At 54.0% G+C, this 27482-nt stretch overlaps 3 protein-coding genes across 4 annotated transcripts in view; 1 reads left to right on the top strand and 2 right to left on the bottom strand.

The window, feature by feature from the left end:
* Positions 1 to 261: 261 nt before the first annotated feature.
* Positions 262 to 22015, bottom strand: CRYGN (crystallin gamma N). 2 transcript variants are annotated; one of them, XM_030854264.2, is made up of 4 exons: positions 21079 to 22015; positions 6143 to 6391; positions 4305 to 4450; positions 262 to 827 (listed from the first exon to the last, which is right to left on the bottom strand). In XM_030854264.2, the coding sequence occupies exons 2-4, from the start codon at positions 6305 to 6307 to the stop codon at positions 692 to 694; spliced, it is 447 nt and encodes a 148-aa protein (XP_030710124.1). In that variant the 5' UTR covers positions 6308 to 6391; positions 21079 to 22015; the 3' UTR covers positions 262 to 691. The 2 variants fall into 2 exon arrangements, with proteins under 2 accessions (XP_030710124.1, XP_060160949.1); XM_060304966.1 differs by lacking the exon at positions 21079 to 22015 and adding an exon at positions 8259 to 8428.
* LOC115851870 (diphthamide biosynthesis protein 3-like) lies at positions 21888 to 23326 on the top strand. Its single transcript, XM_030854263.2, has one exon. It carries the CDS (start codon positions 22878 to 22880, stop codon positions 23274 to 23276), a length of 399 nt encoding a protein of 132 aa, XP_030710123.1. The 5' UTR covers positions 21888 to 22877; the 3' UTR covers positions 23277 to 23326.
* A 2653-nt stretch (positions 23327 to 25979) lies between these two features.
* Positions 25980 to 27482, bottom strand: part of RHEB (Ras homolog, mTORC1 binding) — a 45549-nt gene continuing 44046 nt past the window's right edge. The window contains exon 8 of the mRNA XM_030854262.3: positions 25980 to 26496. Within this exon, the coding sequence (XP_030710122.1) occupies positions 26404 to 26496 (93 nt within the window). The 3' untranslated portion in view covers positions 25980 to 26403. The remainder of the gene's footprint in view (positions 26497 to 27482) is intronic.

Raw genomic sequence — 27482 nt, 5'->3', positions numbered from 1 at the left:
GCCACTCCTTTCAGAAGATCCTCCCCTATAAACTACAAGATCCCCCAGAGATGCAGACTCAGGACCCCTGGGTCAGGCCTGGCTGTGGAGTGGACCAGACCACACGGCCTGGCAGCCCCTGTCCCTGATCAGGGAGACTAGAGCCCAGAGGGAGCCCCCACCTCGCAGCAGACCCCCTCGGTCCCCTGCCCCGCTCCATCCCCATCACATCCTTGCCCCGCCCCCATCACGCCTCCCCCGCTGCCCCTTTCTCCCCTAACTGGCCTGTGGGTGGGGTTCCTGGAAGGGGAAGCGCCCTGGCCCCATCCTGGTTCCACTGGGAGCTGCTCTGGGACCCGAGGTGGTGACTCCCCATGTAGGACGCTGGCTTTTCACGTGTGAAGTGACAGGATTGAACTCCATGACCTATAGGTCCCTTCCAGCCCTAATGCTCCCCCAGCGGGTGCCTCGCAACGTCCCCCTCCACCCTTCCTGGTCGATCCCTCCCACGCCGGGGGGTCCTGCCAGCCCCTTGCCCAGGGCCTGGGGGCCCCCCGCCCGGCTGTCCCTTGGTCACGAAGGGCAGAGGAGTCACTCAGCGCTTGGCTTTTATGACGTTTATTTCCCACGGTCCGAGTCCCGGGCGGGCTGGGGGGACTGTCCCTCTCTCCGGGCCGCTCCTGGTCGCAGCCAGACACCGGCGGGCGGGCGGTTAGAAGAAGTTGGCCACCCGGCGGAGGGACTGGACGCGCGCGCTCTGGGCCTCCCAGTCGGAGAAGCTGCGGAAGTCGCCCCGCTCCACCAGGTACATGCGGCCGCGGTAGTTGGGCTCCTCGTACAGGACCCACCTAGGCCAGAGGGCGGCGGAGGTCAGGGCCCGGTGCTGAGCAGCGCAGGGCCCGGCCGCTCCTGTCCTGGCACCACAGCCGCGCGTGCCCTCCTTCCCCGCAGCCGCCGCCCCGCGCCCCTCCGCCCCGGGCCAGCCCTTCCCGCCCGTGACCCCATCCCCGTTCTTGGCTTATTTCTCCGCCCACCTCCCGCCCGTCCTTTCACTGCCCCGTGTGTCCGGGCCAGTGCTCGGTGAGACACTTTGCACCCAGGGGTGCTCAGTTGACATTTGAAACTGACCAGTCCAGAATGTTCATCACAAGGGCCAGGAGTGGTTCCAGGACGCACGTCCACTCTCATCCTCCCACTCCCCCGCCCACACACCCCACTCCTTCCTGCTCCTGAAAAGGGCTGTTTGCACAGACAGCACTCAGCACGTGGCAGGGGGCCTGGCACAGAATGGGAACTGATTATTATTCATTCGTTCCATCGTTCAGCAAATGTGTTCCTGGGTCCACGTGTGCGCCCAGCCCTGCTTCAGGCCCTGGCGAGTCTCACATCAGTCAGACCACAGGTTCCTGCGGTGGGGTGAGGGGTGAGGGAGGCAGCTGCACGGATGAGGGAGCCTTTCCCTCCCCATCGCAGCTCCCAGCTCCAGGGCAGCTGCTAACAGGCCGGGGAGCAGAGACTGGCGACAAGGACACGGACTGGTTTAGGAGCACCTATGGCTGGGCTCTGGGCAAGGGCAGGAGAGAACAGGGCCGCTCATCACCAGAGGCTATGGGGCTGCAGGTAATTGGGAAGGTTTCTCTCTTGGAAGGGGCGGTGGGGGGATGGGGCCCCCCGAAAGTCGTCTCTGCCTGCGGACCGGAGGGCAGGAGGTGTGATCTGAGGAGAGGCCTCCGGACACGTGGGGAGCGTGGCTGTCGCAGCCCCGTCCCTCCACTGTCCCTGAGACAAGCAGGCAGCTGGGAGGGCCAGGGGGACCCCCCCCCACTGAGCTGGGCTCTGGAGCCTGTGCTGAGGGGCGAGGGGGCGGCGGCGGGGAGCACGGCAGGCCTCAAAGCCAACTTGGTCCACACCCACTCTGTCCAGGGCGGCCCTCTCCACCTCACTCTGGCCTCTTTCTCTTTGACCACTGAGAGAACACAGCGTTTTTCTCTGTCAGTCACGGAGGGGCTGGGGGCCTTGGGAAGCAAAGCAGGCCTCAGTCTCCAGGCCCCCGACAAAGGGGCTACACACCCAGGTCTGGCTGCTGGGGTCCCTTCTGGCCCAGGCCATGGGGTGCTCTGACCTAAGGGTTCTTGTCCATGGACCCCAAAGCACTCTGGTGCTGAAGGTTTCTCCCCAGGAGACACATCCTCAGAATCTGTGAGCCCATCCAGCACAAGGCCAGCTGCCACTCACCTGCCACCACCGTCCCTCTCCTCCCCCGTCCCAACCCCACATCCGGAGCCTGGCACAGTCCGCTGAGGGTCAGGGGTCAGGCGTGAGAGAGAGGTGGAGAGTGGGAGTGAGTGGGGAGCACTGGGCAGGCCGGGTCCAGTCTGGCCTCTCCCCACCCCTTGCCCCGCCGGCCTCCTCGTGCCCACCGCATCCCCCACCCTGCCCATGACCTCCCCACACTCCGCGCACATGCTGAGGCCGTGGCCTGAGGCACCTCCAAGGGAGTCAGCCCCTCCCTCCCTCCCTGGAGGAGCTGGGAAGGACCCTCAGCAGTGTCCTGGACTGCCCTGGAGCATATGGGCGTCCCCAAAAGGAAGAAGAGGAAGGGACCGGCTAGGCCTCCACGGGAACCCCTCACCCTCCCCTGCTTCCTGCAGTGGGAGGGAGGGGCGCGCTGTCCGCCGTCGGCACCAGGACTGCACCCTTGGGAAGTGGGCCTCGAGGTGCTGGCATATCTCTTCCAGGTGCCCTTCAGGACACGGGTCTGTGGGGACAGGCCATTCCTGAGCGACTTGGGACCCAAAGAAAATGGCTCCTGGCAGGTAGGAGGTGTGGGGAGACCCACCTTGCACCCCCAACCTCAGATGCCCGGAAAGCCCTCGAAGGAGGTCACGCCCACACTAGGGGACCCTGGGGGGCACCACTGGGCAGCTTTTCCTTGCCAAGGGCTTACATTTTTTTTTTACAAGTTAAAGTCACAGGAGGCCAAGGACGAGGGCTCCATGGGGAGCGGAGCAGAGCCTGGGTCCAGACGTGGGACCCACTGCAGGCAGTGCCCCACGGAGTCCTCGCCCCTCTGAGCACCATCTCCGCTTAGGTGAAGTGGGGGGTGAAGTCCCTACAGTCAAATCTTAGCTCCTACCTTCCTGCCTTTTTCTCTTAACAAGCTCCTGGAGTCCCGGGGGTGGCTGGAGGGGGACTGGGCCTCGGGGCTCAGGACACCTTCTACACAAAGGTATGACTCTGGCCTCACAAGACACAACTTAGCCAGCAAATGGTCGTTTTGGAATTCTACCCCCGGATTGCCAGGTGCCATTGACTGAGGGCAAACCTGGAATTTCTGAAAGGCCTTTGGGTCAGGGGCCCAGGGCCCAGCAGCCAACATCTGACCTCGCAGGGGAAGGTGGGGAGTTCTTCCTCCAGCTCGGCCACGTCCTCCTTCAGTCCCTCCCATGACCATTCGCTTGCACCCTGATCCCGTGCCTCAGAAACACAGACGGCAAAGGGCTCCCGTAGCTGCTGGGAGAAGAGCCAGGCTCCTGGGACGCACGTTTCGGGGCTCTTCTCCTGGGACATGGGGCTGAGATCTGGGGAGACACCCAGCTCTAGATCAGGGACAGTCTGACTTGAAGCCAAAGGCCTGGCTGCAATCCCAGTGGGGCCACTCCCAGCGGGGTGGGGTAACTTTCTGGGTCTCAGCTTGCTCCTCTGTAAAATGGGGCAACGCTCTCCACTCAGCTGGGCAGATGGGGTGTGAGCAGGGGCTGTGAAACTGGCACAAAGGGTGTGCACAATGGGCGTTCAGATGCCCTTGGCTGGTGGAAGGAACCCGGTGTGCGGGAGTCGACGGAAGCACAGGGTTCTGACGGCTCTCTGGGGCTAGGGCGGACGAGCCCCCCTGGGCCTGGGGAAAAGCCTCCCAGCCGCTCTCCATCCCCCAGAAGTGAGCCACTGTGACATCATCTCCCCGGGAGGCCACCGCGGCAGGGCTGGGCGTGTGGTAGGAGAGGTCCAGTTCGGAGTAAATAACGGGTGAGCATGTGGGCAGGCCCACCCTTGCCAGAGCAGACTTCTCCCAGCTCGAGAAAACCAAAGCGCAGTCCATGAGCTCAGCCCAGTCATAGAAAACGGCTAGGGCTGCAAAGTGCCCTCCTGCCATCGAGGGGGGCCTTTGGGGCCCTGCGTCCCCTCACCATGGCCTTCCTGGGCCAGGGGGACAGATGGGGGAGGGAAAAGGTCTCTGGGCAGGGGACAGGCGGCCCCCCTGCTGGGGTCTGATCCAGCCCGGCAGGCGGGGAACTGTGGTCAGCGGCCACGCGGGTTCTACTCACGCGCCGTCCCCGTACACCTTGATGGCGTTGACCCAGTTCTTGGTCCAGCCCTTACTCTGAAGGAAGGGACAGTCGTCCTTGAACTCCAGGCACTGGCCCGTGAAGTTGCAGCCCTCGAAGATTTCTAGGCGGAAATGCTCCCCATGCTGTGGGCCCCCCACAAGTGGAGGAAGGAAAGAGGGTGAACAGTGGTGACGTTTCCCGTCATAAACAGGAGCCCGTGTGGGCAGGAGCTTGGACCCATCCAGCACCCAGGGCACCCGTGAGTTCCTGGGCTGGGGGGCCGGTGAGTACCCCGACCTCAACGCACGCCCCTCAGACCAGAACTGCCGCTCATTCTTGCGTATGAGATTTGGTTGGATGAAAGGGGTCTATTAGTTTAAAAAGATTCAGAGCCCCTGAACCAGTCCAGTCACTTCGTTCTTCAACTGCAGAACCCAAGGTCCAGAGAGGGCCATATCTCCTGGGACAGCGGCCGCCCTCGGACCGGCCCGGGCCACTGGGCTTCCTCCTGCCCCAGACATACCACCGCATTCCTCTGCCCTTCACCCCCTCCTGGGCCACAGGCCACTGGCAGCCTTTAAATGATAATATTTTACAAACTGTAATAGAACGTTTATTAAAACACGAAGCCAAAAATCTAAAACAAATAACAGGGATCTCATTTGCTGAAATCCCTGCTGGCTCCCTGGGACGAGGACATACATCTCCCCATAAGATTCCCCGTATTTCCAAAGACCGAGGTGGGCCAGCTCCCCACGGGCTCTGGCGCCGGCGGGGGCTGGGTCTGCGCCACAGCTGGCCCCAAGGACAGCTCTTCCGAGAACAGCATTCGAAAGATACCCAGGGTAGTTTTCATATAAATAGCATTATGCAAGATCCAGGGCCAGCCATGTTAATTCTTTTTTCCAAATGTCCGTGACCTGGTGGAAATCTTAAGAAAGCATTCTTAGAATTTGAGAGGCCAACGCCCAGCTGGTTTTGCAACCCATGTAGAAAAGAGAGGGGTTTCCACACAGGAGGCCCCTCCCCTGGGGGTCCTCAGATGTCCGTCCAGGAGAGGGTCCTCCCGCAGACACAGGGCCGAGACTCTCTGATAAGTTGTACACCCCTGGTCTCGGGAACCAGCCATTTGCCACCCTAGCTTCTGGAGCTCACAGAAGGTCAGTTAGGACTTTAAGATGGAAAAATTCTAAGGAATGGGAATGCCCAGTCTCAAACCCTATACCCTGAGGGCAACATCGCCATGGGGGAGTGACACCTCTCATTGGCTCTCCCGCACGTACTGGGTGGCCCTGTGAAAAGGCAGCCACCTGCTGGCTCCTGCCCCCCAATTCCCGCTGCCTGGCCAGTGATACCTAAGCTTCCTCCGTCGGCCACTCCATTGAAGGCTCCTGAAAAGCACTAGAAGATGACCTGCTTGGGTGGACGCACCAGGACCACATCAGCCTTACTTTAGCTGAATGCTCCCCTATCTGGTTGCAGAGCCAAACCTCTCATGTTTTCAATAGCATTTTAAGTGGAAAACTCAGCAAGATTTTGGCATCAGAAATTGAAAGTGGTTTCCTGATACATGGCTGAAAATGCAGGAATGAAAACTCCCAGGGGCTTTCCTATTGGGTCCCCACGCATGGGAGTGGCTGGGTCTGTGTGGGGACATCTCTCGGGCTTAAAGATCTCACAGTCTCATCCGTTCCTAAAGCTGGGAGGGCCCTGCTCCCCCCACCCCCACCCCCCGATTACTCATCCCACGTCTAACCAGGCCTAACTGGGCCCTGGGTCACTCCAGCAGGAACCGCCCCCACCCCGGCCAAGTGGAGTGGCCCAGGCCCACTCACCATTCCAACAGGCCGACAGGAGCCCATGTGGTCGTTGTGTCTGTTCCAGAGGTAGAAGTCGGGGTAGTCGCCGTGCTCCAGGACGAACTGCTGGCCCCGGAAGTCGGGGTGATCGAAGCAGACCCAGGCCCCACTCTCCACACGGACAGAGTTCACCCGGTTCATAAAGCCTCGGTCTTGGAAGTTGTCACAGTCCCCGAAGACCTCCAGCTTCCGCCCCGTGAAGTGCTTGCCCTCGTAGAGAGTAATCTAGAAAGGCCAGGTTAGAGGACCCAGGAGTCAGGGGCTTCCCTCCTGTGGCCCAGCATCCACCACTGAACCCCAATTCCCAGGCCCTGGAGCCCCGACCTGTGGCATGCAGTAGGCGCTGTTGCCTGGGTGAGGGAACGCCTGGATGGCGGGTTGAGGTCAGACCCAGCACCCGGCTCGCCCCACCCCAGGAGGCCATGGTTGAGCAGACGGATCTCAGAAGATATGAGGGGACAGGGATTTCCCCTTTGTCCAGGGGCCCGTTTGAAAACAGGGTCTTTTCAAACTCCCACTGCATTTTTTAAACTCAATTTTTGTTTATTGTTAAAACATAACATCCAACGAAATGTTTCAAAAGAAAACACTTCACCTACAACCCTATAACCGAATATTCACTTTCCAGAAAGTCAGGTTTCCGAGACTGGGCCCCTTAACAGGAGATATTGAATCCAACGAGCCAAGTCAGGGCCTGGCACGGGATTAAAGGCTCCAAAGAGGGCTTTTTCAATGTAACCCCGTCCCTTTGTGTCCTAGGCCCCTCCTCTGGGTGACATGCATGTGTCAGACCTGGAGCTTTCTAACCCGGCGCTCAGTTCAGACACTGTGTCCTATGGTGGTGTTGCACTGATGGGTAGTCCCTGTTCCCAAACTAAACATGAACCAGATGGTCACTGGACTTGCTGTGGTGATCATTTGATAATGTATAAAAAAATATACAATGTTATACACCTGAAACTAATAAAGTCTTGTTAGTCAATTGTACTTCAATAAAAACAAAACAAAACAAAAACAAACAGAAGAACCATACCAACCCCAAAACTCACTCACTTTCTGCAGAGGAACCGAAAATTCCAACTCTCAATAACTCTTTGGGTTTCAAGAATTGTGCTCCTAGAAGGGCCCTGGCAAAGTAATGTTGCCTGGGGCCCAGTAACTGTGGTCATGATGTATGTGTACTGTCACTGATGGTGGAACTGCTCCTCTGGGCCCCTCGGAGTTAGGCGAGGCCAGACGCTTTGGCCAAAGGGATGTGTGTGGACGTGGAAGTTTGAACACCACGCACCACTTCTCGCCTCTCCCTTTCCCTCTGCTGATATCAAGGTGTCCCTCTGCAGCACAGAGGAGGGTGTGCAGACCACAGTGGAGGTGAGCTCTCGGCGTTGTCGCTGAGGCATAACCCAGCCCCCGCAGACAGATACAGTAATGCTCTCACCCACTAACCTTGAATGTAGCCCCTGGAAACCAAAGGCAGTCTCAGCTTAGCTAGAATAGGGAGCCAGGGAAGGGGGTAGAGATCCAAACTTGCCACTCTTCCCGCGCAAGGCAGGCCTGATGGAGGGCTCCCCCCGCCCCCAGATATTCAAGGACAACTGGTCACCCACAGGATTCGAAGGTCCCTCAAATTTCAACATTTTGCAGAGAACCTGCCCCAAGTGCCCGTGAGCAGATCCTGAGGAAGGAGCAGCCACGTTCGAACAGCCTCAGGCAAAGAAGCGGGGCCCAAGGGCTGCAGGGCAAGTCGAGGATCCCCACTCCAACCCCGGCACCCCTTAGGTCTGAGCCCCGTCCCTGCGCTGGGCTCTGGGGCAGGGGCTTGGCGCCGCAGAGCCAGTGCTGGAGACACTGGGTGGAAGAACTCCCCATCCACATCACAGAGGCCCTCAGCCGGGGCCAGGCACCCCGTTTTGTTCAGAAATTTAGCGCACTCTGCTCGGGGTTGTCAGAGGCAAAGGGCATCAAGCGGGTTGGCCGCACCTGTCCCCGGCCCCCATCCTCAGCACAAAGAGCAATGAGGGCGGGTGTCTGGGCCCCTGCGGTCACCCTGGGCGGCGGCGGACGGACGCGAGAGGTTAGAGTGGGCACTCACCTTCCCCGAGCGCTGCGCCATGGTGCGCCTCGTGCGCGGTCCCACCGGCCCGCGGGGGCCCCAGATATAGCGGGCGGCGCCCTGCTGGCTCAGCGCCGCCCCGACAAAAGATTTGCTGGGCCGGCGCGTTAGTGCTGTCGGGCGTGCTAAGCCCGCGAGGGGCCGCCCGGCCCGTGGGACCCAACCCGTTCCCCGCCCCCTCCCGGGGGTCTCCCTGGTGCTATCGCGCCCGCCAGCCCAGCCAGCCCCCAAGGCCACCTCTCTCGCCGGCCCTGCTGAGTCAGGACTGGTGGGCCCCGCCCCCCGACGCCTCTGCCCTGGGGTGGGGTTCCTCAGGCTCCCCTCGCCCTCCCTCCTCCGCACAGGGCCTTACCAGACCTCCCGCCGCGCGCTCTCCCACCCGGGGACCCAGGCTCACGTTGCTACTGAGTTCGCTTTCTCTTCGAGTGAAGAAGGATGGACCCCTGCTCCAGAGGGCAAAGAAGACAGCCCCTGCCCGCCCCCCCCCGCCCGCTGCTCTTGTCCATCCCAAGTTTGTGTACCCTACCCACAGGGAGGCCAGACAAACCGAAATGTTGGAGCTCGCCACAGAGGAGGGTTTCTTGCAAGGGGCATGAAAGGAGAACCGGCTGGCTCACGCTCAAAAGGCTGCAACTCCCTGCTGGGTTTCAGGGAAGGTTTTTTTATAGGCAGGGTGAGGGAGGGGAGTTGCAGGGTGTCTCTGCTTGGCTGACGGTGAGGTAGTGGGGCAGTGTCAGGTGCGGTAGAGTGCGGTGGTGTCACAGGGGTTAACGTGATCAATCAATCGTCAGGCTCCAGTAGGCCTGGGGGCTACGTGCTCATGGTCATCAAGTAGTTAACTTCTTCCATTTGGGGGGGATTTTAGCATCTGTAAAACAACTCAGGAAGTGTGCTTCAGATGCTGTTATCTAGGTACTTCAGGGAGGAACTAAGGATTCTGTGAGCCACATGGCTGATTTACCGTTCAAATTCTTACCAGTTCTCCTGGCCCCACTGCTCTCTCTATCACTACATGTTCACATCCTTCCACTCATTAATCCTTGAGCCAGGCTTTTGTGACTCAGGGGAGGCCTGGGAGACTTACAGCTTTTCTACAGACAAGAGTCAGGCAGAGACATGCGGGGGAGGGGTCTGTCGGGAAGGTCCAATAGGGTCCTGCTCTGTTACACTTCGGTCTTAGCTCCCAGCCCCACCTTAAATTTTCTGCTCCAGCAGCACCCTGGGCTGCCCCTACATCTCTATGCCAGGCTGTGGTCCTGCAGACTCCACTTCTGCTGTTTTGCCCCCCAGAATGCTGTCCCTCTACCTCTGCCCCTCTCCGCCCAGTCCGTGCTCACCCTTGATCCGTTGAGGTGTCACCCGCCCCGACTCAAACCCCACTCGCCGGTGGGCCACAGTGCTCTGCACCCAGACCACCCTGGACGGCAAGGACGGGTTTACAGAAACACGCAGCCTCACCCCAGCGTGGGACTTTCTCAGGGCACAGACGTTCTTGGCACATAACAGAGGCTCAAAGATTGTTTGTGGAATGAACAGAGTCAACACTGAGGCCACAAGATGCGCACCCCCAAATTGCCGGGGGGATGAGACGTGCACGCGGAGAACAAAGCAGGGCGGTTAGCTGGGGCAAGGGGCCAACCCTGAGCTCGAAGGAGAGAGAGCTCATCCAAGCCATGGTGACCCCAGGGGGCTTCACAGAGGACAGGGCAGAGAGGACGCGGGTGCGGGGAGCAGTCTGAGCTGTTCTTAGGAAAGAAGATTTTTATCACCGTTTCACGGATGAGACACTTCAGGTCCAGGAAAAGGAGGTCATGGACAATGGAGGCACAGGGGTGACCTTGTCCCTGCTCTGGGAGGCTGGCACATGTAGTGCAGACACTACCACCTGCATGTCACCCTTGCATCCAAGGACAGGCCTGCCAGGGGGCCTGGCCTGACTGCCATCCCCACGGGCATCCACACTGGCCAAACCACACATTCTAACGTTTGCTTCCGGACATGGGCCCTGCTGGGGAAATGGAATTCAAAACAAAATCTCCCAACCCAGAGAGCCTGTCCATATAGGTTGAAGAGAGAGAACAGTCGTATTACTGACTAAGCATTAACCCAAGAGATGATGCGTCCCAGGCGATCTGTACAGTGACTGCAGAGACAGAGAAGGCTCAGCCTTTCAGAGTCAGGCAGACATACTCATTATGTACATGTTCTCAAGATATAATTTTCTCGTATCTTTATGCCCAGATACGAGAAAATTAATAGCTTTGCAGTTCAGAGTAAGGTGGCAGCTGAAGTTAAGCCCCTCTCCTCCCCGGAAACTGGGAGGTGGGACATTATGTTTCAAACAGATAGCTCCCAGCTGCTACAGGAAACCTTCAGAGTATTAGATTGGCAAGAGGTTTCTTTAGCCATTAAAAAGGTGCACGTAACACACCACTGTAAAGCAATTACACTCCAATAAAGATGTTAAAAAAAAAATGGCGCCCATACATGTGAAAAAGACAAAGAAATTCTGGAAGAAAAAGGGGAAGGGGGGTCTCTTCCCTTGTATTCACCTGGGAAAATTAAGCCCCTTATTATTTTTTTAAATATAGGCTTTATTTTTCAGAGCAGTTTTAGGTTCATAGCAAAATTGAACAAAAGTATAGAAGGTTCCCATACCCTCCCCACCTCCACGTATACCGTCTCCCCCACCATCAGCACCACACCCAGACGGTACGTTTCTTGTAGCTGATGAGCCTATATTGACTCATCGCTATCACCCGAAGTCCACAGTTTACATTACAGTTCACTCTTGGTGTCGAGTTTTGACAACCGTATAATGACATGTATCCATCATTATAGCATCATACATATACATACAGAGTATTTTCATTGCCCTAAAAATCCTCTGTGCTCTGCCTATTCATCCCTCTCCCCCCGCCCCAACCCCTGGCAACCACTGATCCTTTCACCGTCTCCACAGTTTTGCCTTGTCCAGAATGTCCTCTAGTTGGAATCATACAGTATGTCGTCTTTTCAGATTGGCTTCTTTTAATGAGTAATATGCCCTTGCATTTCCTCTACGTCTTTTCGTGGCCTGATAGCTCACTTCCTTTTAGCGCTGAATAATATTTCATTGTCTGGCTGCGTCACAGTTTATCCACTGACCTACTGAACAAGATACATCTTGATTGCTTCCAAGTTAAGGCAATTACGAATAAAGCTGCTATAAACATTCATGGGCAGGTTTTTGCATGGAGATCAGTTTTCAGCTCCTTTGGGTAAATATCAGCAGTATGTATCCAGCGAGTCTGGATCATATGGTTAAGAGTATGTTGAATTTTGAAGAGACTGCCAAACGGTCTTCTAGAGCGGCTGCACCGCTTGCATTCCTGCCAGCGATGAATGCGAGCTCCTGCTACTCCGCAATCTTGCCAGCACTTGGTGGTGTCAGTGTTTTGGATTTTAGCCATTCTGCTAGGTGTGTAGCGGGATCTCATTATTTTCAGAGTGTCTTATCTTTAATTTGTGTTTGCCGTTACTATGCCAGGGCCCACAGACAATGCACACAGGGGATGTGGGCAGAATTCAAAACAGAGCAGTGATTTGGGGTATTTTCTGCAAAGCATACTGAAAAATGACCAGTCACAGGCCTCAGAGAATTGGTAAAAAGTGAACCTGTCGATAAGATGTCTGCAATTTTAACCTCTATTCCCCATTCCCAATGCAACATCTCAATTCTCACTCAGGATTTTCATTATAAGGAGGTCAGGTCTGCCAAGACTCACATGATCTATGTGTGCCTGAGAAGAGCTCCTCCCCTAAATAGCTATCAATACATACATATACAAATACAAGACTGGCAAAACCTCACCAGTAGAGACTCATTTCTTTGAGTGGATCATCTTCAAAGCATTGTTAACATGTACTTTGAAATAGGTGAGATCTTAAGCCACATATGACAGCTAGTTGGGGACAAAATACTGGGGGAATGGGCTCAGCGTAAGTGTGGTGACAGTGGAAGGAGCAGGCTGAGGGTGCTACCTTGATTTTTAGAAAATCTCAATAACATGCAAACTTAAAAGCTGTCAGTAGCTGCTCAGTGTCAGAAAGTTGCAAAATGTGTGCTGATTCAGTGCCCACCTGCCTGCCTCCATCCTCCTGCCTCTTGTTTTTGTCAAGTCTCTCTCCCTTTTGGGCAATTTAGAGCATAGAGAGCTCTAGAGAATAAGGAACAATGACACACTCACTACCCAGGTTTGTCAAATATTAATGTGTTGCCATGTTTATGTCAGGTTGATTTATTTTCTTTAAAGAAAGAAGTCATCAGAAGCTTTTCCTCCCCACATATACCCACTACCGTGATGTTTGTGTTTATTATTTCTTTGCACGTTTTCACATCTTTACTGTCTATTTGTACACAGGGAAATAATACACATTTTTACAATGTGGCAATATTGTATATGCACCCTTCTGCAATTTGTTATTTTGTTGTTAGTGACCCCAGTTTCTGAAACGGTGAATGAATAACTCTTGGAAAAGTCCCTCAGAAAACTAAGTAAAATCTCCCATCTAGTTAGTAAATTGCATGCTGGGAAAATTCAGTGTATATTAAAATCAGGCAAAGAATACTGTCTTTTTTTTTTTTTTTCCTTTTGGCTGCGCCACAAGGCTGGTCAGATCTTACTTCTCCAACCAGGGATCGAACCCCTGCAGTGGAAGCACGGAGTCCTAACCACTGGACCACCAGGGAATTCTGCGTTTATGGGTGAAACTGTGGGACAATTGCTCATTGCATGTTGCAGGGTATCAAGTATCCTCGGGTCCTGCCTACTGAAGGCTACCCTTCCTCTGTCGTTCTGACAAATGGAAACACCTTCACATTCCCAAAAGAACCCCGGGGCCAATCTCGCCCCCTTTGGGGTCCACACCTTTAGTAAAATTGTCAGGGGAAGCATGAGCACACCTTCAACTCCACAGGATGAAGCAAAGGCCCCCCAGACCCGTGCATTTGTGTTCAGCTTCTCAACATCGTCCATACGTACATCATGTTTGCTCTGCTGTTTACTGCTTACTCATATCCTTTGCTCATTTTTCCCGAGTCCTTCCTGACTGATGTGTGTGTGTTAACCTGTTATCTATTCCTTTGTGGTATGTCTATTAGTCTGTTATCTGTTCCTTTGCTTTTGTGTCTGTTAACCTGTCATCTGTTCCTTTGTTGTGTCCGTGTGTGTTTTAACCTGTAATCTAACCTATTATCTGAAGACCTTTCCCAGTTTGTGGCTTGAACCACTGGACTGGGACCCATTTTTATTGGACAGGGAGGGAGGGAACACCTTTAGCCAGAATCTGTGCCCTGTCTGTGGACTAGCCGGGACCTCAGCCTTCTGGGTTGAGGGGTGAAAACATCCTCTGGCTTGCTCAGTGTGAGGTCCCACGGACCAGGGGTTCCCTGCTCTGCCCGAGTTCAAATCCACTTCTAGGAGATGATGATAAGACATCTCCCTCCCAAAAGAGGGGCCAGAGGTCTCCAAGGGGGAACATTGGATTGGGGTAGGGAAGAAACGGGTGGTAGTGCAAAGGCTGGACGCGTGGGTCCTGGAAAGAATCCCCTTGTCCCCCATATCCTATCCTCAAATACTGCGCCGCTTAGGTAAGTGAAAGGCGCTGAAGCCTGACCCCTAGAGGTGGTTACAGTAACTACACTCCCCCTCCCTCTCAGGGAAATTGTTAGGGGCCAGGTAGTGGGAAGACATAGAATTATAATAAATTCAAAAATGGGGACAATAATAATGACTCTCATAGTGTTTACACAGTAAGGCACCAACGAAGACTTATTATATCATTTAATTTTCTCAACTATCTTAAGAGGTAGGTATTATTACCCCCATTTCATAGATGTGGAAAGTGAGGCAGAGTGAATAAGCAACTTGCCCAAGGTCACACAACAAGTAAGCGGTGGAGTTGGGATTTGAATCCAGAATCCATGCCCTCAACCCCTACAGATGCACAATTCCAACATTCCTTCAGCGTTTGGCAGTTTTCCAAGGATGCCCAGCTTGTCTATTCCTGTTCTTGTTTTGGACTTTGCTCCACCAGTTCTTCCTCCTTCACCTAAGTCTTCAACATTTCCTGATCTAATGCCTCAAAGGCCAAGAATATGCCCATCCTTTAAAAACTCCCCCTCAAATGCAAATTCAAAGCACAACGAGACATCACTATATCTCGTTAGAATGGCAGAAATTTAAAGAGACAACCAATTATAAGTCTTGGTGAGGATGCAGGGCAGGTGGACACTCCTGAGCTGCTGGAAGGGATGTAAAACCCTGCGGCCACTTGCAGAAACATATTTTTATAAAGTTAAGATACACCTACCGTGCGACCTGGTGTTTACCCACGAGCAATGAGAACATTTTTTTGAAAAGTAATTAACTTATTTTTTGGCTGCGTTGGGTCTTCATTGCTGCCTGCGGGCTTTCTCTAGTTGTGGCGAGCGGGGGCTACTTTTCGTTGCGGTGCGCAGGCCTCTCATTGCCGTGGCTTCTCTTGTGCAGCACGGGCTCTAGGTGCGCGGTCTCCAGTAGTTGTGGCTCGCGGGCTCAGTAGTTGTGGCTCGTAGGCTCTAGAGTGCAGGCTCAGTAGCTGTGGTGCACGGGCTTAGGTGCTCCGCGGCATGTGGGATCTTCCTGGACCAGGGCGCGAACACGTGTCCCCTGCATTGGCAGGTGGATTCTTAACCACTGCGCGACCAGGGAAGCCCCGTTAGTGCTTTATATATGGTTAGATATTTTGACTACGGATTCAATTCCTTTAACACTTACAGTTCTGTTTGGGCGTTGTATTTTTTCTCGAGTCATTATTGGTCATTTATAGTCTTCCATTCCATTGACCATCCATCTAAGTTTTCAGATTTACTGGCATATAGATGTTCATAGTGTCCATTTAAAAATTTTAAATGTTTTTATCTGCTGTGGTACCCTTTTTCCACTGCAAATATTCGAATCCGAGTTTACGGAACATTTGCATGTGGCCCTCGGTCCCTTCCCTATGTTTTGAATCTGAGTTCCCCGCCCCTAACCTGCTTCCCGTCCTGCGCCCCCGCCCTCCCAGGGGTGCTCTCATCTGAGAGGGGGAAACGCTAAGAGGAGGCCAGCCTCCGGGCCCCCTTTCCCGGCTTCCCAAGACTGGAGTGTGTTCCCATTGCGGGAAGAGTTGGTGCTGTCCACTTTCCCTCAATAGACAGCATCGCCCAGGTGGGGCTGGGGGTGAGGTAGGAGTCGAGAAGTTTAAGCAGCAGATGCTCTCCTCCGTGGTTCCTTGTGTTTCCTTGGCCTCCCTCACCTCATCCCAGAAAAGGAAGCCGGGGCGCCCATCAGCAGATCAGTCTTCCCCAAACAGAGTTTTCACCCGGCTTCTCCCCGCTGAGGAAACTCATCACAGAGCCGCCAGTAGACAGAGGGATGGAATTGCATCTTCCCTGAGAGGCCAGAACCGGCTCCGGGCGCCTGGTGACTCTTAGCACCCGGAGGGGGTGGGGAGCCCACCGGCCAGGAAGCATTGGCGCCTCCGGAAAGGTAACACAGGAGCTGTTGGTGGCCAGTCACCCATCAGGGGCGGGTGGCAGGACGGGCAGGGAGCCTGCGAGGAAGATGCAGCCCGCCGCGCCCTCGGCGCCGGGATCTGGGGGAGAGAGGAAGGGCCGACCTCCTCGCGGGAGGCCGTGGCGCGTGCGCGTGGACTTGGGGGCCGGGGACAACCGCGTGGCATCTCTCACACCCCCTTCCTTGCGGAGCTCTAAGATGTTAACACGCGGAGCACCGGGCCTCCGCCTCCCCCTCCCCCCGCCGACCGCCCCCCCTCCCCGCCCCTACCCCGGCGTCGGGCTCCCCTCCCTCTCCTGCGGAGTCCCCCGCTTTCCGATAGCCCTTCACCCCGAAAACCCGAAAAGGAATCTCGGAAAGTGAGAGAAGAAACCATGGACAAGCTTGCAGGTCACTAGGGCAGGGCCTCGGGAACCTACACCCCAGTACGGGCTGCAGCGGGTCAGGAATGCGGAGAAAAAGGGCGCAGAGTCCGTGCCTTCCTCGGACTCCAGGAGGCGACAGAGCAAACGCGGCCGGGGGCGGGGCGGGGGCTCAGGCTCCGCCCCAGTTGCTCTCAACTTAGAGAGACCCACCTCGCCCCACCCTCACCCTCACCCTCACCCCCGGACGCACCGGCAGCCCTTAAAATAGATGTTATTTGGGGTTAAGTCACTTGGACAACTGGCTGCAGGTGTCACCTATTTAAGAAAAATCGTTGGGAAAAACAACCTCGAGATTGAAATAAAATTTTTGTCTAAAACAATTTCATTTTGTAGTGGAACACCAGAATCCAGCTCGAGAAACAGGCGTAAGTGGAAACCGATTGGGTTCAACTGCTTCTTCATTTTGCAGATGGAAAAAGGTGAATCCAGAAATGTGGACTGTCCCCCCAGGTGGCAGAGCAAGGGCAAGAACCTGGGTCCTCCACCCTCCCCAGCAGTCAGCCCAAGGTCACTTCTTTATTCCAGGGGCTGCATCTTCCCGAGGGGGTTATATAACCCAGGCAGCTTCCAGCAGCATCGGGATCACGTTGCACTCGTCAGAAATGCAAAATCTAGGTCTCGCCCCGGAACCCACTCAGTGTGACTCTGCACGAAGCCCCCCACCCCCACCTGAGGCTGCAGTGCGGCTCACACGCTCACGTATGTGCTGTACGGTCAGGCCTCTCGTGATGGCAGCTCTCTTGCTCTCTGTACATCCCCTTCCGGACTACACCCTATGCACAGACTGAGCTTCCTACCTACGTGCCCCAGGCCCCAGCTGGTGACTGTTCTTATCAAAGGGGCGGTGAGGGGTGTGCCCTTCTGCTGGTTTCCCTGGTAACTAATGAGCCAACCTGACGTCAATTCCCCCCATAACTGGTCATCTCCCCTTCCCCACCGGAAGCGAAGGCTGCCTCCACGTCCTGCCCACTGTCAGCCTCACATGGTGGGGTGTCGCTCCGGGACCTTGCTTCAGACGTGTAAGCTCCCACATCCATCAGACCACTGATGTCTGTGCTGCTGACTCTGGGCTCTTTCTGCAGTCTTGTAGGCCTGCGGGGTGCGGCCCAACAGTGCACACGTGTGTCCGCACTCACGTGTATGTGAAGCATCTGGGGGCCGTGGTCCACTCTTAGAAGGCTCGTGTTCTAGGTTCTCACACGAATGCGAGGTGACCCTTGGCAGGCGTCACAGACTGAATGTTTGCGTCCCCCGAATTCATAGGTTGAAATCCTAAGCCCCAGTGTGGTGGTGTGAGGCGCTGGGGTCTTCGGGAGGTGCGCAGTCATAAAGGTGGAGCCTCACGAATGGGCCCGTGCCTAATGAAGACCCCGAGAGCTCCCTCATCCCTCCCACCACATGAGGACCATGCCTGTAAGCCAGGGGGCAGGCCTCTCCGAGACCCAGTCTGCCGGCGCCTTGATCTTGGACTTCCCAGCCTCCAACGATGAGAGAAAAACCTCCATTGTCATGGGCCACCCCAGTCTGTGGTGTCCAGTGAGCATGGCCCGAGTGGACCAAGGACAGCAGGCCACAACTTCTCAGAGCATCAGCTTCCTCCTCTGTAAGCCTGAGAGTTCCGGCCGTGTGAACTTCGCTTGATCACGCTTACGGTGACCAGCTTGTTCTGGTTTGCCAGGGACTGTCCTGGTTTTCAAAGTGAAAGTCTGACCTTGTGGGACCCCCGAGGGCGGCCACAACAAGTACCACAAATGGGGTGGCTTAGAACAACAGAAATGTATTCTCTCCCAGATATGAGGCCAGAAGTCTGAAATCCAGATGTCTGGAGGCTCCGAGGGGAATCAGTTCCACGTTCCCCCGGCTTCTGGTGGTGGCTGGCAATCCCTGGCATCCCTTGGCACGTAGCTGCATCACTCCTGTCTGCCTCTGTCCTCATATGGCGTTCTTCCTTCTGTGTATCTGTCTCTCTGAGTCCAGATTTCCGCTTTTTATAAGGACACTAGTCATTGGCTCAGGACCCACGCTACTCTAGTATGACCTCATCCTAACTAACTACGTCTGCAAAGACCTTATTTCCAGATGAGGTCACGTTCACAGGTGCTGGGGATCAGCTACAACAAAGATTTTGAGAGGACAGAATTCAATGCCCCTCAAGTCCCAGGCAAACCAGTTGGTCACTCAGCATATGCTCTGACTTCCTGCAGTCATAGAACTGCTACCTGTGGTCCCCCCTCATTCTTAGGTATCATTGCCTAAGCGGTTCTCAAAATGTGGTCCCTGAACCACTAGTAAATAGCCCTGGAACTTGCCAGAAATCCAGATGTCTTCGCGGAATCATGAGCCCCCCACCCCACCCCTTGTGCCTTCCCGAGCCTTCCAGGTGGCTCTGGAACGTGTCAGAGTTTGAGAACCAGTGGCCAGCAGATGAGCCGCCCCCCGCAGGCATCACAGGGGAGTCGGTGGCCGACTTGGAGCTGTTTCCATCATTTTACAACGTCACGCAACGCTCCAGTTACAGGCACAGAAAAGGTGGTGCCTCTGAATGATTTCTGCTCTGGGATAATACAAATCCACACGTCAGGGCCGAGGAATGTAACCTTTCCAGCTGCACCAGCTGTCAACACCAGGCTGGCACTCTGCTTCAGCCTTTTAGGGTAAAGTTCAGGACATGTCAACCTCACAGCGATGCCCATAGAAAAGCCAGAGATTACCGTATGGTTTTACTTGGATTCTTCGTTGATCTGGTAATGATGGGAGAAGGAGGAGGGACTAAAATGATAAAACACTAGGAAGCCAGCGACTCTTGCAGAGGGCGGCTCTCCCTGTGGGAGCGGCAGCCGGAAAGGGGCTGCTTTGTTTTTGGAAGAAATAAATCAAAGCTCTGCCCGGGCCTTTCTTGGGCAGCAGTAAGAACTGGGTGAAAGGTCTTGACTGCTGAGGCCATAATATTTCCAGAATCCTATGCTATTTCTTGAGAAAATTCATAACTTAAAAAGATGAGCTGGGAATTCCCTGGCGGTCCAGTGGTTAGGACTCCGTGCTTTCGCTGCCGAGGGCGTGGGTTCGATCCTTGTCTGGTGAGCTAAGATCCTGCAAGCTGCATGGCGCGGCCAAAAAAAAAAAAAAAGAAGAAAAAAAAAATGAGCCAAGCCCATTTCCCAGGTTGTAACAGAACGTGGGAGCTGGAGGGGCCTTTGAGCGTGACGACGTCCTCAGAGGAAGGACCGAGGTCCCCACTCGGAATCTGAAGGAACAAGCTGTCTGTCCCCCGACCAGGGCTCATCCACTGCACGGCCACAGGGTTCGACGGGGCGTGTGCGCGACTGAGCCCTGCGGGTCCAGAGGGACCTTCAGTGCATGTGACCATGAACTGTGGCAGAGCCGCACGTCTTTTATTATCGGGCCAGACTGGAAGGAAACTTTTTTTTTTGGTGTGGTAAACTTGCTTGTGGAAGTAATCTGTGATTCTCCATCTTGCCTTCTTGGATGTGCAGCCCCGTGATGATACGGCAGCACTGCCGGAATTCGGAGTCACCGACTATGGCGGGGGACGCACAGGTGGGAACCTCGGGAGCTTCAGAAAGCAGTGGAGGCCCTGCCGTCAGGTGGAAAACTCAGGCCGGGGGTCTGGGTCAGCTCGTCATCCGCAGGGCAATGGTCTGCACTTGTATTTGGGCTTTGGGAACAGCGAAGGTTTTCATACTCGGGTCCGTTACAACAATCCCTGACAAAGGGAGGTTTCCTAGGTGCAGGAATCAAGGCCAGAGACTATAAAGAAGTTACCCAAAGATACGCACTAGCTGCAGAGATGGGACCACAACGGCTACGTTCTGAGTCTTAGTCCGAGGCTGCATTTATTTGGGGTTCCCTGTGGGTATTGGGGTTGTGTTCACACATGCAGTAGTGCGAACAATGAACTAAGAGTTGGGGGGTCTCTCTGGGATCAGGCCCCTCCTCTGAAAACAGATGCTAAGTTAGCTCTCAGCATCTTCGCAGTCCTAACTCCAGAGCTGACTTCCCCAGGTCATTCTAGGAAGCTATCAAAGGTACGGAAAGGTAAGACGAATGGGTAACACAAAAATGTTACTCAATGTCAAGCTTTTTGGCTTAATGTAAAACTGTCCGCTCTTGGGGAGGTGAAGGAGTGGGGTGATTCTGGAATTTTCTGAGAACGCTTCTGAAGGCGCCCTGGTTTCCTGCTGGCACAGCCTTCATGGCAGCCTCTGTTCACCTGCACAACAGTCTCGGTCAACTTGAGTCACCAGGGCAGCCAGAAGCCTTCTGCAAGCAAGCCTCTCACATGTGGCTGCAGCCCGCAGGAGCTGGAGATGTTTTTCTCTGGAGTCTAGACTTCTCCAAGAATTGTTAAACCTTGTTTCCATTTAGCCGATCATCTAAAAGGCAGCAGGCATGGGGCTTCCCTGGTGGCACAGTGGTTAATAATCAGCCTGCCAATGAAGGGGACACGGGTTCAAGCCCTGGCCCAGGAAGATCCCACATGCCGCGGAGCAGCTAAGCCCGCGAGCCACAACCACTGAGCCTGCGCTCTAGAGCCCGCGAGCCACAACCACTGAGTACACGTGCCACAACTACTTAAGTCCACAAGCCTAGAGCCCGTGCTCCACAACGAGAAGCCACAGCGATGAGAAGCCCGCGCACCGTGACGAAGAGCAGTCCCCGCTCGCCACAACTAGAGAAAGCCCACGCGCAGCAACGGAGACCCAACGCAGCCAAAAATAAATAAATCAATCAAAAAATAAAAGGCAGCGGCGTATTCTGCGTCCTCTGACTTACTGTTAACGAAGACTGCTACCATCTGAGTCCGAGGCGTCGAGGCTGGCTGCACCAACAATGGTAAGGGCGCCCGGTAGGTGCGCTCCTTCCTTGTTAGGAGCCGATAAGGGGTGGACCCAAGATTAAAGGTCATCCCGGTGCACTGTGTGAATGGTGAGGATTTCCCCTTCCCTGCAGCAGACACAGGCCAAGTTCCACGGAAGCCGTCTAGGAAGCAGCCCATGGGAGGGCTCAGCTACTCATCCGTTCAACAGACAAACAGCTACTGCGGAGACCCTGGAGGGTTGCCATTGGGGAGAGCGCAGGAAGACCCTTCAAGAACGCGGTGAGAACACTGTCAAAAAAACTGTCCAAATATATCACTTTTTCATAGGTCTGGAGATTAAAGGCTTGCACCAGTCCAAGGGTGTTTAAGGAAACTGGCTGATTCTCAGCACAGCGAGATTTGTGGCACTGTCACTTGCCCTGTTGCCAGACCCCTCCTTAGCAGCTGCACGCAGGGTCAAGATGGGCTGGTGCTTTCTCAGCCCCCTGATCAGAAAACTGTCATCATCTGCAGTGTCTGGTAGTTCCCTGGAAAACCCCATCTGCAAGGCTTGTCTTTGACCTGACTGTCTTTTCCCTGGGGGTGTTCGTCAAAAACAATCAGTGGCAGTTTATTTGACACTGAGGCAAGGACAAACTAACAAAAAACCTCTTCTTTTTTTTTAACAAGAAAGGCTGGAGAATGAGATGCCCTGGAGACCCTGAGCAGGCACAATTATTACTAAAGGATTTTAAGCAAAGGGGTAACACAGAACGATTTATGTTTTAAACAAGTTGACTTGGGGAATTCCCTGGTGGTCCAGGGGTTAAGACTTGGGCTTTCACTGCCGTGGACCCAGGTTTGACCCCTGGTCGGGGAACTAAGATCCCACAAGTGATGCAGTGTGGCAAAAAAAAAAAAAAAAAAAAGTTGACTTGGGCTGCAGTAAATGATTTGGAGGGTGTGGTGTTAGAGACTAGTATGCAGTGAAGATGGAGAAAAGTGGGCAAAATATAAGATTTTTGAAGGCATGGCCCTTAGGATTTGTTGATGAACTGGCTGGCAGGGGACACAAGGGAAGAGGTAGAGGATGGCTCCCCAACTCCTAGCTTTAGTATCTAGTGGATGATGGTGCCATTTCCCGAAGCAGGGTCCAGGGCAGACCACGTTTTTAGGGAAAATCAAGAATTTGGGCATGATAAACTTCAGATGCCTATGAGACATCTAAGAGAAGACAAGCCTGGAGCCCAGAGGTCAGGGTGCGAGAAAGGAATTTTGGTCTTCAGGAAACACAGCAGTGAGAGCTATGTGACAGGATGAAATCAAGGAAGGGGAAAAGGAAAAATGGCCCATCGAGAGGTTAATGGAGGAGGCAACAGCCAAGGAGGCCAAGGCAGCAACAGTGAGCTGGGAGGAAGACCAGAAGGCGGAAAGAGACCTTCAGAGAGAAGTCACCAACTGCGTGCAATGCTGGAGGGTCAGGACAGAGGCCAGGAAATACCTACTGGACGTGGTGACAAGGAGGTGATGAGCAATTCAGGCGAGAGCACCGTCAGTGACACGGCGGGGAGACACGGCGCTCTAGAGGGCAGGGAGTGAACAATTTAGTTTTAGCAAAATTCCATCACATTAATCTGAATTTGTCCTGTGATTTTACACTTTGTATTATGAGCTGCAAGACAGCCTTGGATATGCGCCGAGTTTTGTATTCGCACCTACTGTGCTTCAGTGAATCCAAGGCTGCATTGTATGTCCCACTAAGAAAAATGCTAAAATGGCGGAGGCGACAAGACCTCTCCTGGCCCCAGTGACGATGGCAGCGTTTCATGAGGTGGAGATCAAGGACTTCCAATATGACGAGGTCTCGGAGATGTACTTCTACCCCTGCCCGTGTGGGGATAACTTCTGCGTCACCAAGGAACATACGGAGAATGGGGAAGATGTGGCAACCCGCCCCAGCTGCTCTCTCATTATAAAAGCGATCTATGACAAAGATCGGTTTACATGTGACGGGACAGTCCCAGCCGCTCCCCCCAACGAAGAACTAGTTAAATGCCGAAGACTCAGGACTCCAGAGCCTCAACTTTGGGGAAGGAGCCAAGCTGGGAAAATCAAACGCCACGTCACCGGCTTCTTCACGGGGACAATCCTTGTGCAGTTTGCTATTTGTTAGTGCGGATTCTTTCCGTCGGCTGCCAGGTTCACCTCCAGCTGAAGAAGCAAGTCCACCACATGACGTACCTGAATTTTGTGCTTAGAACTTTGAATTGTTCTTTTTCATAGTTTTTTTTTAAGAAGGATATTTATTTATTTATTTATTTTTGGCTGCGTTGGGTCTTCGTTGCTGCGCACGGGCTTCTCATCGTGGTGGCTTCTCTTGTTGTGGAGCATGGTCTCTAGGCCCGCGGCCTTCAGTAGCTGTGGCACGGGTACTCAGTAGCTGTGGCGCACGGGCTTAGCTGCTCCGCAGCATGTGGGATCTTCCCGGACCAGGGATTGAACACGTCTGCCCTGCATTGGCTGGCGGATTCTTAACCACTGTGCCGCCAGGGAAGTTCCGGAAGTGTTCTTAATTTTCCATCCGAACTTAAAAGAAAAATTCAAATCAGAAAAAAAAGAAAAAAAAGAAAATGCTAAAATGTAAGGAAAGGTCTTAGGAGTGATGAAATACACTATTAAATAACGACATTTAAGTCAAACCTGGCAGTTCTAAGAATTTCTTCAGAAGGCTCAGATAACACATCATTAGATTCGCTGACACAGTGAATGTGGCTAATGACTGTCGCTGACACCTCTAAGGCAGTTTCCTCACTGTAAATAGGGCAGCACCTGCTTCACAGGGTGGACGTGAAGCAAACCAGAAGAGGTACTGCTGACCGCCTTCCACCACCACCTCCAGGTCACGTGCTCCCCACCACTGGAGAGCACCCCTCAGCAACATCACTCTCGGAACACATCACAAGCTCAGCCTATCAGATAATCCAATCAACCATCTTGTGGATGGGTCACCGCACTGGGAAGCAGGACTGCCTGCCCTGTGCTATTCAAGGGGCAAGGTCAGACGTAAGTTCTACAGGGTGCAGAGTTCTGTTGTGTTCACGGCACTTAGAACGGTGTGTAGCACACAGCAGGTGCTCAGAAAACATCTGAACGAACAGCTGAGCCACACCATGTAAAGAGATCCACGTCACCTCCAAACAGGGCAGCTAGGCCTAGAGGACATTTCGTGAGAGTCAAACTGTAGTTGCAAGAACAGGCTGCCCCAAGATTCCATTTACACAGAAATAACTTATCGGATGTAAAATGTTGCCTGGATGAACTGAATCCAGATTTAATGTGGTTCCATCCAGTGAGTACTGACACATATTAGGCCTAAGAATAAACCCTGTTAGTAAGTAATGATACTACATTGCTAAAACTTATTTGTATTTAAAAAGTATTTGGTGGAGGTCTTTTTCATCCTGGCTCAAATTGCATCCTTGAATGATAAGACACAAACTATAAAGATTCAAAATAATGGTGCATTCTTTTTTAAAAAATTAATTAATTGTTGGTCATGTTGGGCCTTCGTTGCTGCACACAGGCTTTCTCTAGTTGCGGCAACCAGGGGCTACTCTTGGTTGCAGTGTGCTGGCTTCTCATTGCGGTGGCTTCTCTTGTTGCGGAGCACGGGCTCTAGGCGCACGGACTTCAGTAGTCGTGGGCACGCAGGCTCAGCAGTTGTGGCTTGCGGGCTCTAGAGCACAGGCTCAGTATTGTGGCGCGCGGGCTTAGGTGCTCCGCGGCGTGTGGGATCTTCCTGGACCAGAGCTCGAACCGGTGTCCCCTGCATTGGCAGGTGGATTCTCAAACCACCGTGCCACCAGGGAAGTCCATAATGGCATATTCTAAAAACATAATTTTTCATTAAAAAATCAGTTACAGGGCTTCCCTGGTGGCGCAGTGGTTGAGAATCTGCCTGCCGATGCAGGGGATGTGGGTTCGTGTCCCGGTCCGGGAAGATCCCACATGCCGCGGAGCGGCTGGGCCCTGTGAGCCATGGCCGCTGAGCCTGTGCGTCCGGAACCTGTGCTCCGCAACGGGAGAGGCCACAACAGTGAGAGGCCCGCGTACGGCAAAAAAAAAAAAAAAAAAAAAAAAAGATCAGTTACAAAGCAATATTCTATTTTATCCATAGACTCAGTAACATTTCCCTAAAGATTAGAAATGGCTGTGAAATTCTAACTGGGAAGGAACATCATTTAAAAAATTTCACTCAACTTGAACTCTCAGAGTCGAGGTGATGGCCACCAGGCAACTGAAATCCTCGACTCTCCCTCAAAGCTGCTCTTGGCAGAACGGGAGGTAGGCAGTCTGGGTCTGAGGGAGGTTCATGAAGCCCTGACACAGAACACTTACCAGGCAATCTTCCCCATCCTTTAAACTCCTGGAGGTTTTGGGATAGTGACAGGCCAATCTATTTTCTAAGTCAGATCCTGTCTGCCGTGGACACCAAGCTAAGTAAAAGGAGAGACAGTAAGTGTATCTTTAGGTCCCCTTTTCTTCAAGTAGCTAAGAGACAAGCAAGAGGGTGGCCGGAAGGCTCTAAGTAAGCCTGCAGCCCTACCTGCATGAAACATTCCAACCAAGGTGGGGAGAACAGTTATTATTGGGGAACAACTCCCCTCACAGAGCCCCCCAAGGTCACTCGGCTTTAGTCAACAGGAATGCCCCCCCCCCAGTTCGGGCACTCTACCCCAAGTGCCCACAGCCGCCTGGTGGGCCACATGCTCCACTGGCTCCTGGAATCCAAGCTGGCGCCTCCTCGGAGGCAGGGAAGGAAGCCCTCAGGAGGACAGGTTTCCTTCTTTAGAAGCCACACTGAGGAGCACAACGATTAGGCTTTGCAGCTATTTTATTTACAAGTATACACTTAACACAACGAAATAAACACTGACATATTGAAGCCTAGTTAATAGTAGTGTAACAATATGTATCATTTGGATGATTACATTATTTTAAACAACAAACTACACTGAAAAATTAATGCAATAAAATTCTTGGTCATAATATTATTAAGAAATACAATATATAAATTGAAAATATGATTGCTCAAAATTTGAAAATGGAAGTGAACTCATTTGGACCGAGTCAGAGTTTAACATAATCTGAAAGGAAGGGTTGGGAGAGAAGCTCTGACCCAAATGAAATCTTTCAGGTTAACAGAAGAGAAATGAAGCAGAGTTTATCTTAAAGGAAAATGGGCAGGTTGCCTCCTCAGGCAGGCCAGGTTCCCAGTGCCCTCAGGTTCTGCAGTAGAATCACATCACCAAGCAGGAGGACTTTCCTTGTGAGGCGGCCCCGTCAATTTTCTCTGCCTCCAAAATTATCCTTCTAAAAACATCAACAGCAGTCTGAAACCAGAGAGAAAACCGATGACAATGTTAGCGTTAACAGCGGAGCCACGAGGAACACTGATGCTGCTGGCGGGACTGGAAAAGGCCCACGGCCTGCCCTGCACGTGGAGGTCCAGGTGTGGAGGCCAACGAGGCGGCCCCGGGCCGCAGGAGCCTGGGATTCCTCCCTCCCCTCCCCCCACGTGGTGACTGCGGACCACCAGAACTAACCTCAAATCACACTTCTGAGCCCTGCTTTCATCAGTCACAGGAAGCCCCGCCTGCTCCGCCTCCTGCGGCGCCTGTGGAGCTCCAGGATGGAGTATCCCCTGCTGGCTCACCCGCCTCGCCCGCCCCGCCGGCGCTCTGGGACTACAGCAGGGCAGGGGCTCTTTCGCCTGGCCTGGCACCCCACCCCCTGCCTGTCACACCCTTTCCCCTCCCACTTCCTAAAAACTCTCAGCTGTGGCTCATAGGCCGTGAGATGACACCTGTGCCCTCCGAGCCTGCTTCCTCTAGGCCACCTAGAGCCCCGAGTCACCCCCGGCCTCACCCCCCTCGGGGCAGCGGCTCCACCTCCGCCACCACTCGCGCCACACTGGCCTTGCACACCCCCCGGGGACCTCCTCTCCCTCCCGACTGCACCTCTCAGCCCCAGGGACCAGCCCTTCACAAGGAGGAGCCACTATCATTTAGGGCAGGAAATCCTCACTTAGGCCGAACGTCAGTCCCTGTCCTTTAAATGCGGTCATTGTGATCATCCAAAAATGCTCCTGTTTTCAAAAACCTCGCAGGGCAGCACCCAGATCTTGTCATCACCAAGCAGCCGCCCCCCCTCCAGCCCCCATCTTCCTTCTCTCGCCTCCCGGGCCAGCGCAGACGTCCCCAGGGCAGTCACCCGCCTCCTACTCCCTTCCCTGCCACCTGTCTGCCTGCTCGCTGCCTGCGCCACACAGCGGACACAGCCCATGGACACACCTCCAGGACCCTGAACCCAAAGGGGA

The sequence above is a fragment of the Globicephala melas genome, chromosome 9, assembly GCF_963455315.2.
Source record: "Globicephala melas chromosome 9, mGloMel1.2, whole genome shotgun sequence".
Classification (NCBI taxonomy): Eukaryota; Metazoa; Chordata; class Mammalia; order Artiodactyla; family Delphinidae; genus Globicephala; species Globicephala melas.
The sequence above is the reverse complement of the archived record's forward strand: the minus strand, read 5'-3'. Positions and strand labels throughout refer to the sequence as shown.

Excerpts from the sequence above, each read along its gene's own strand:
- LOC115851870 (XM_030854263.2), top strand. The coding sequence starts at position 22,878 with ATGGCGGAGGCGACAAGACCTCTCCTGGCCCCAGTGACGATGGCAGCG.
- CRYGN (XM_060304966.1), bottom strand. The coding sequence starts at position 8,279 with ATGGCGCAGCGCTCGGGGAAG. Across the intron at positions 6,392-8,258 it reads TGGCGCAGCGCTCGGGGAAG|ATTACTCTCTACGAGGGCAA; the intron begins GTGAGTGCCCAC and ends TGGCCTTTCTAG. Across the intron at positions 828-4,304 it reads AAGGTGTACGGGGACGGCGC|GTGGGTCCTGTACGAGGAGC; the intron begins GTGAGTAGAACC and ends CCTCTGGCCTAG.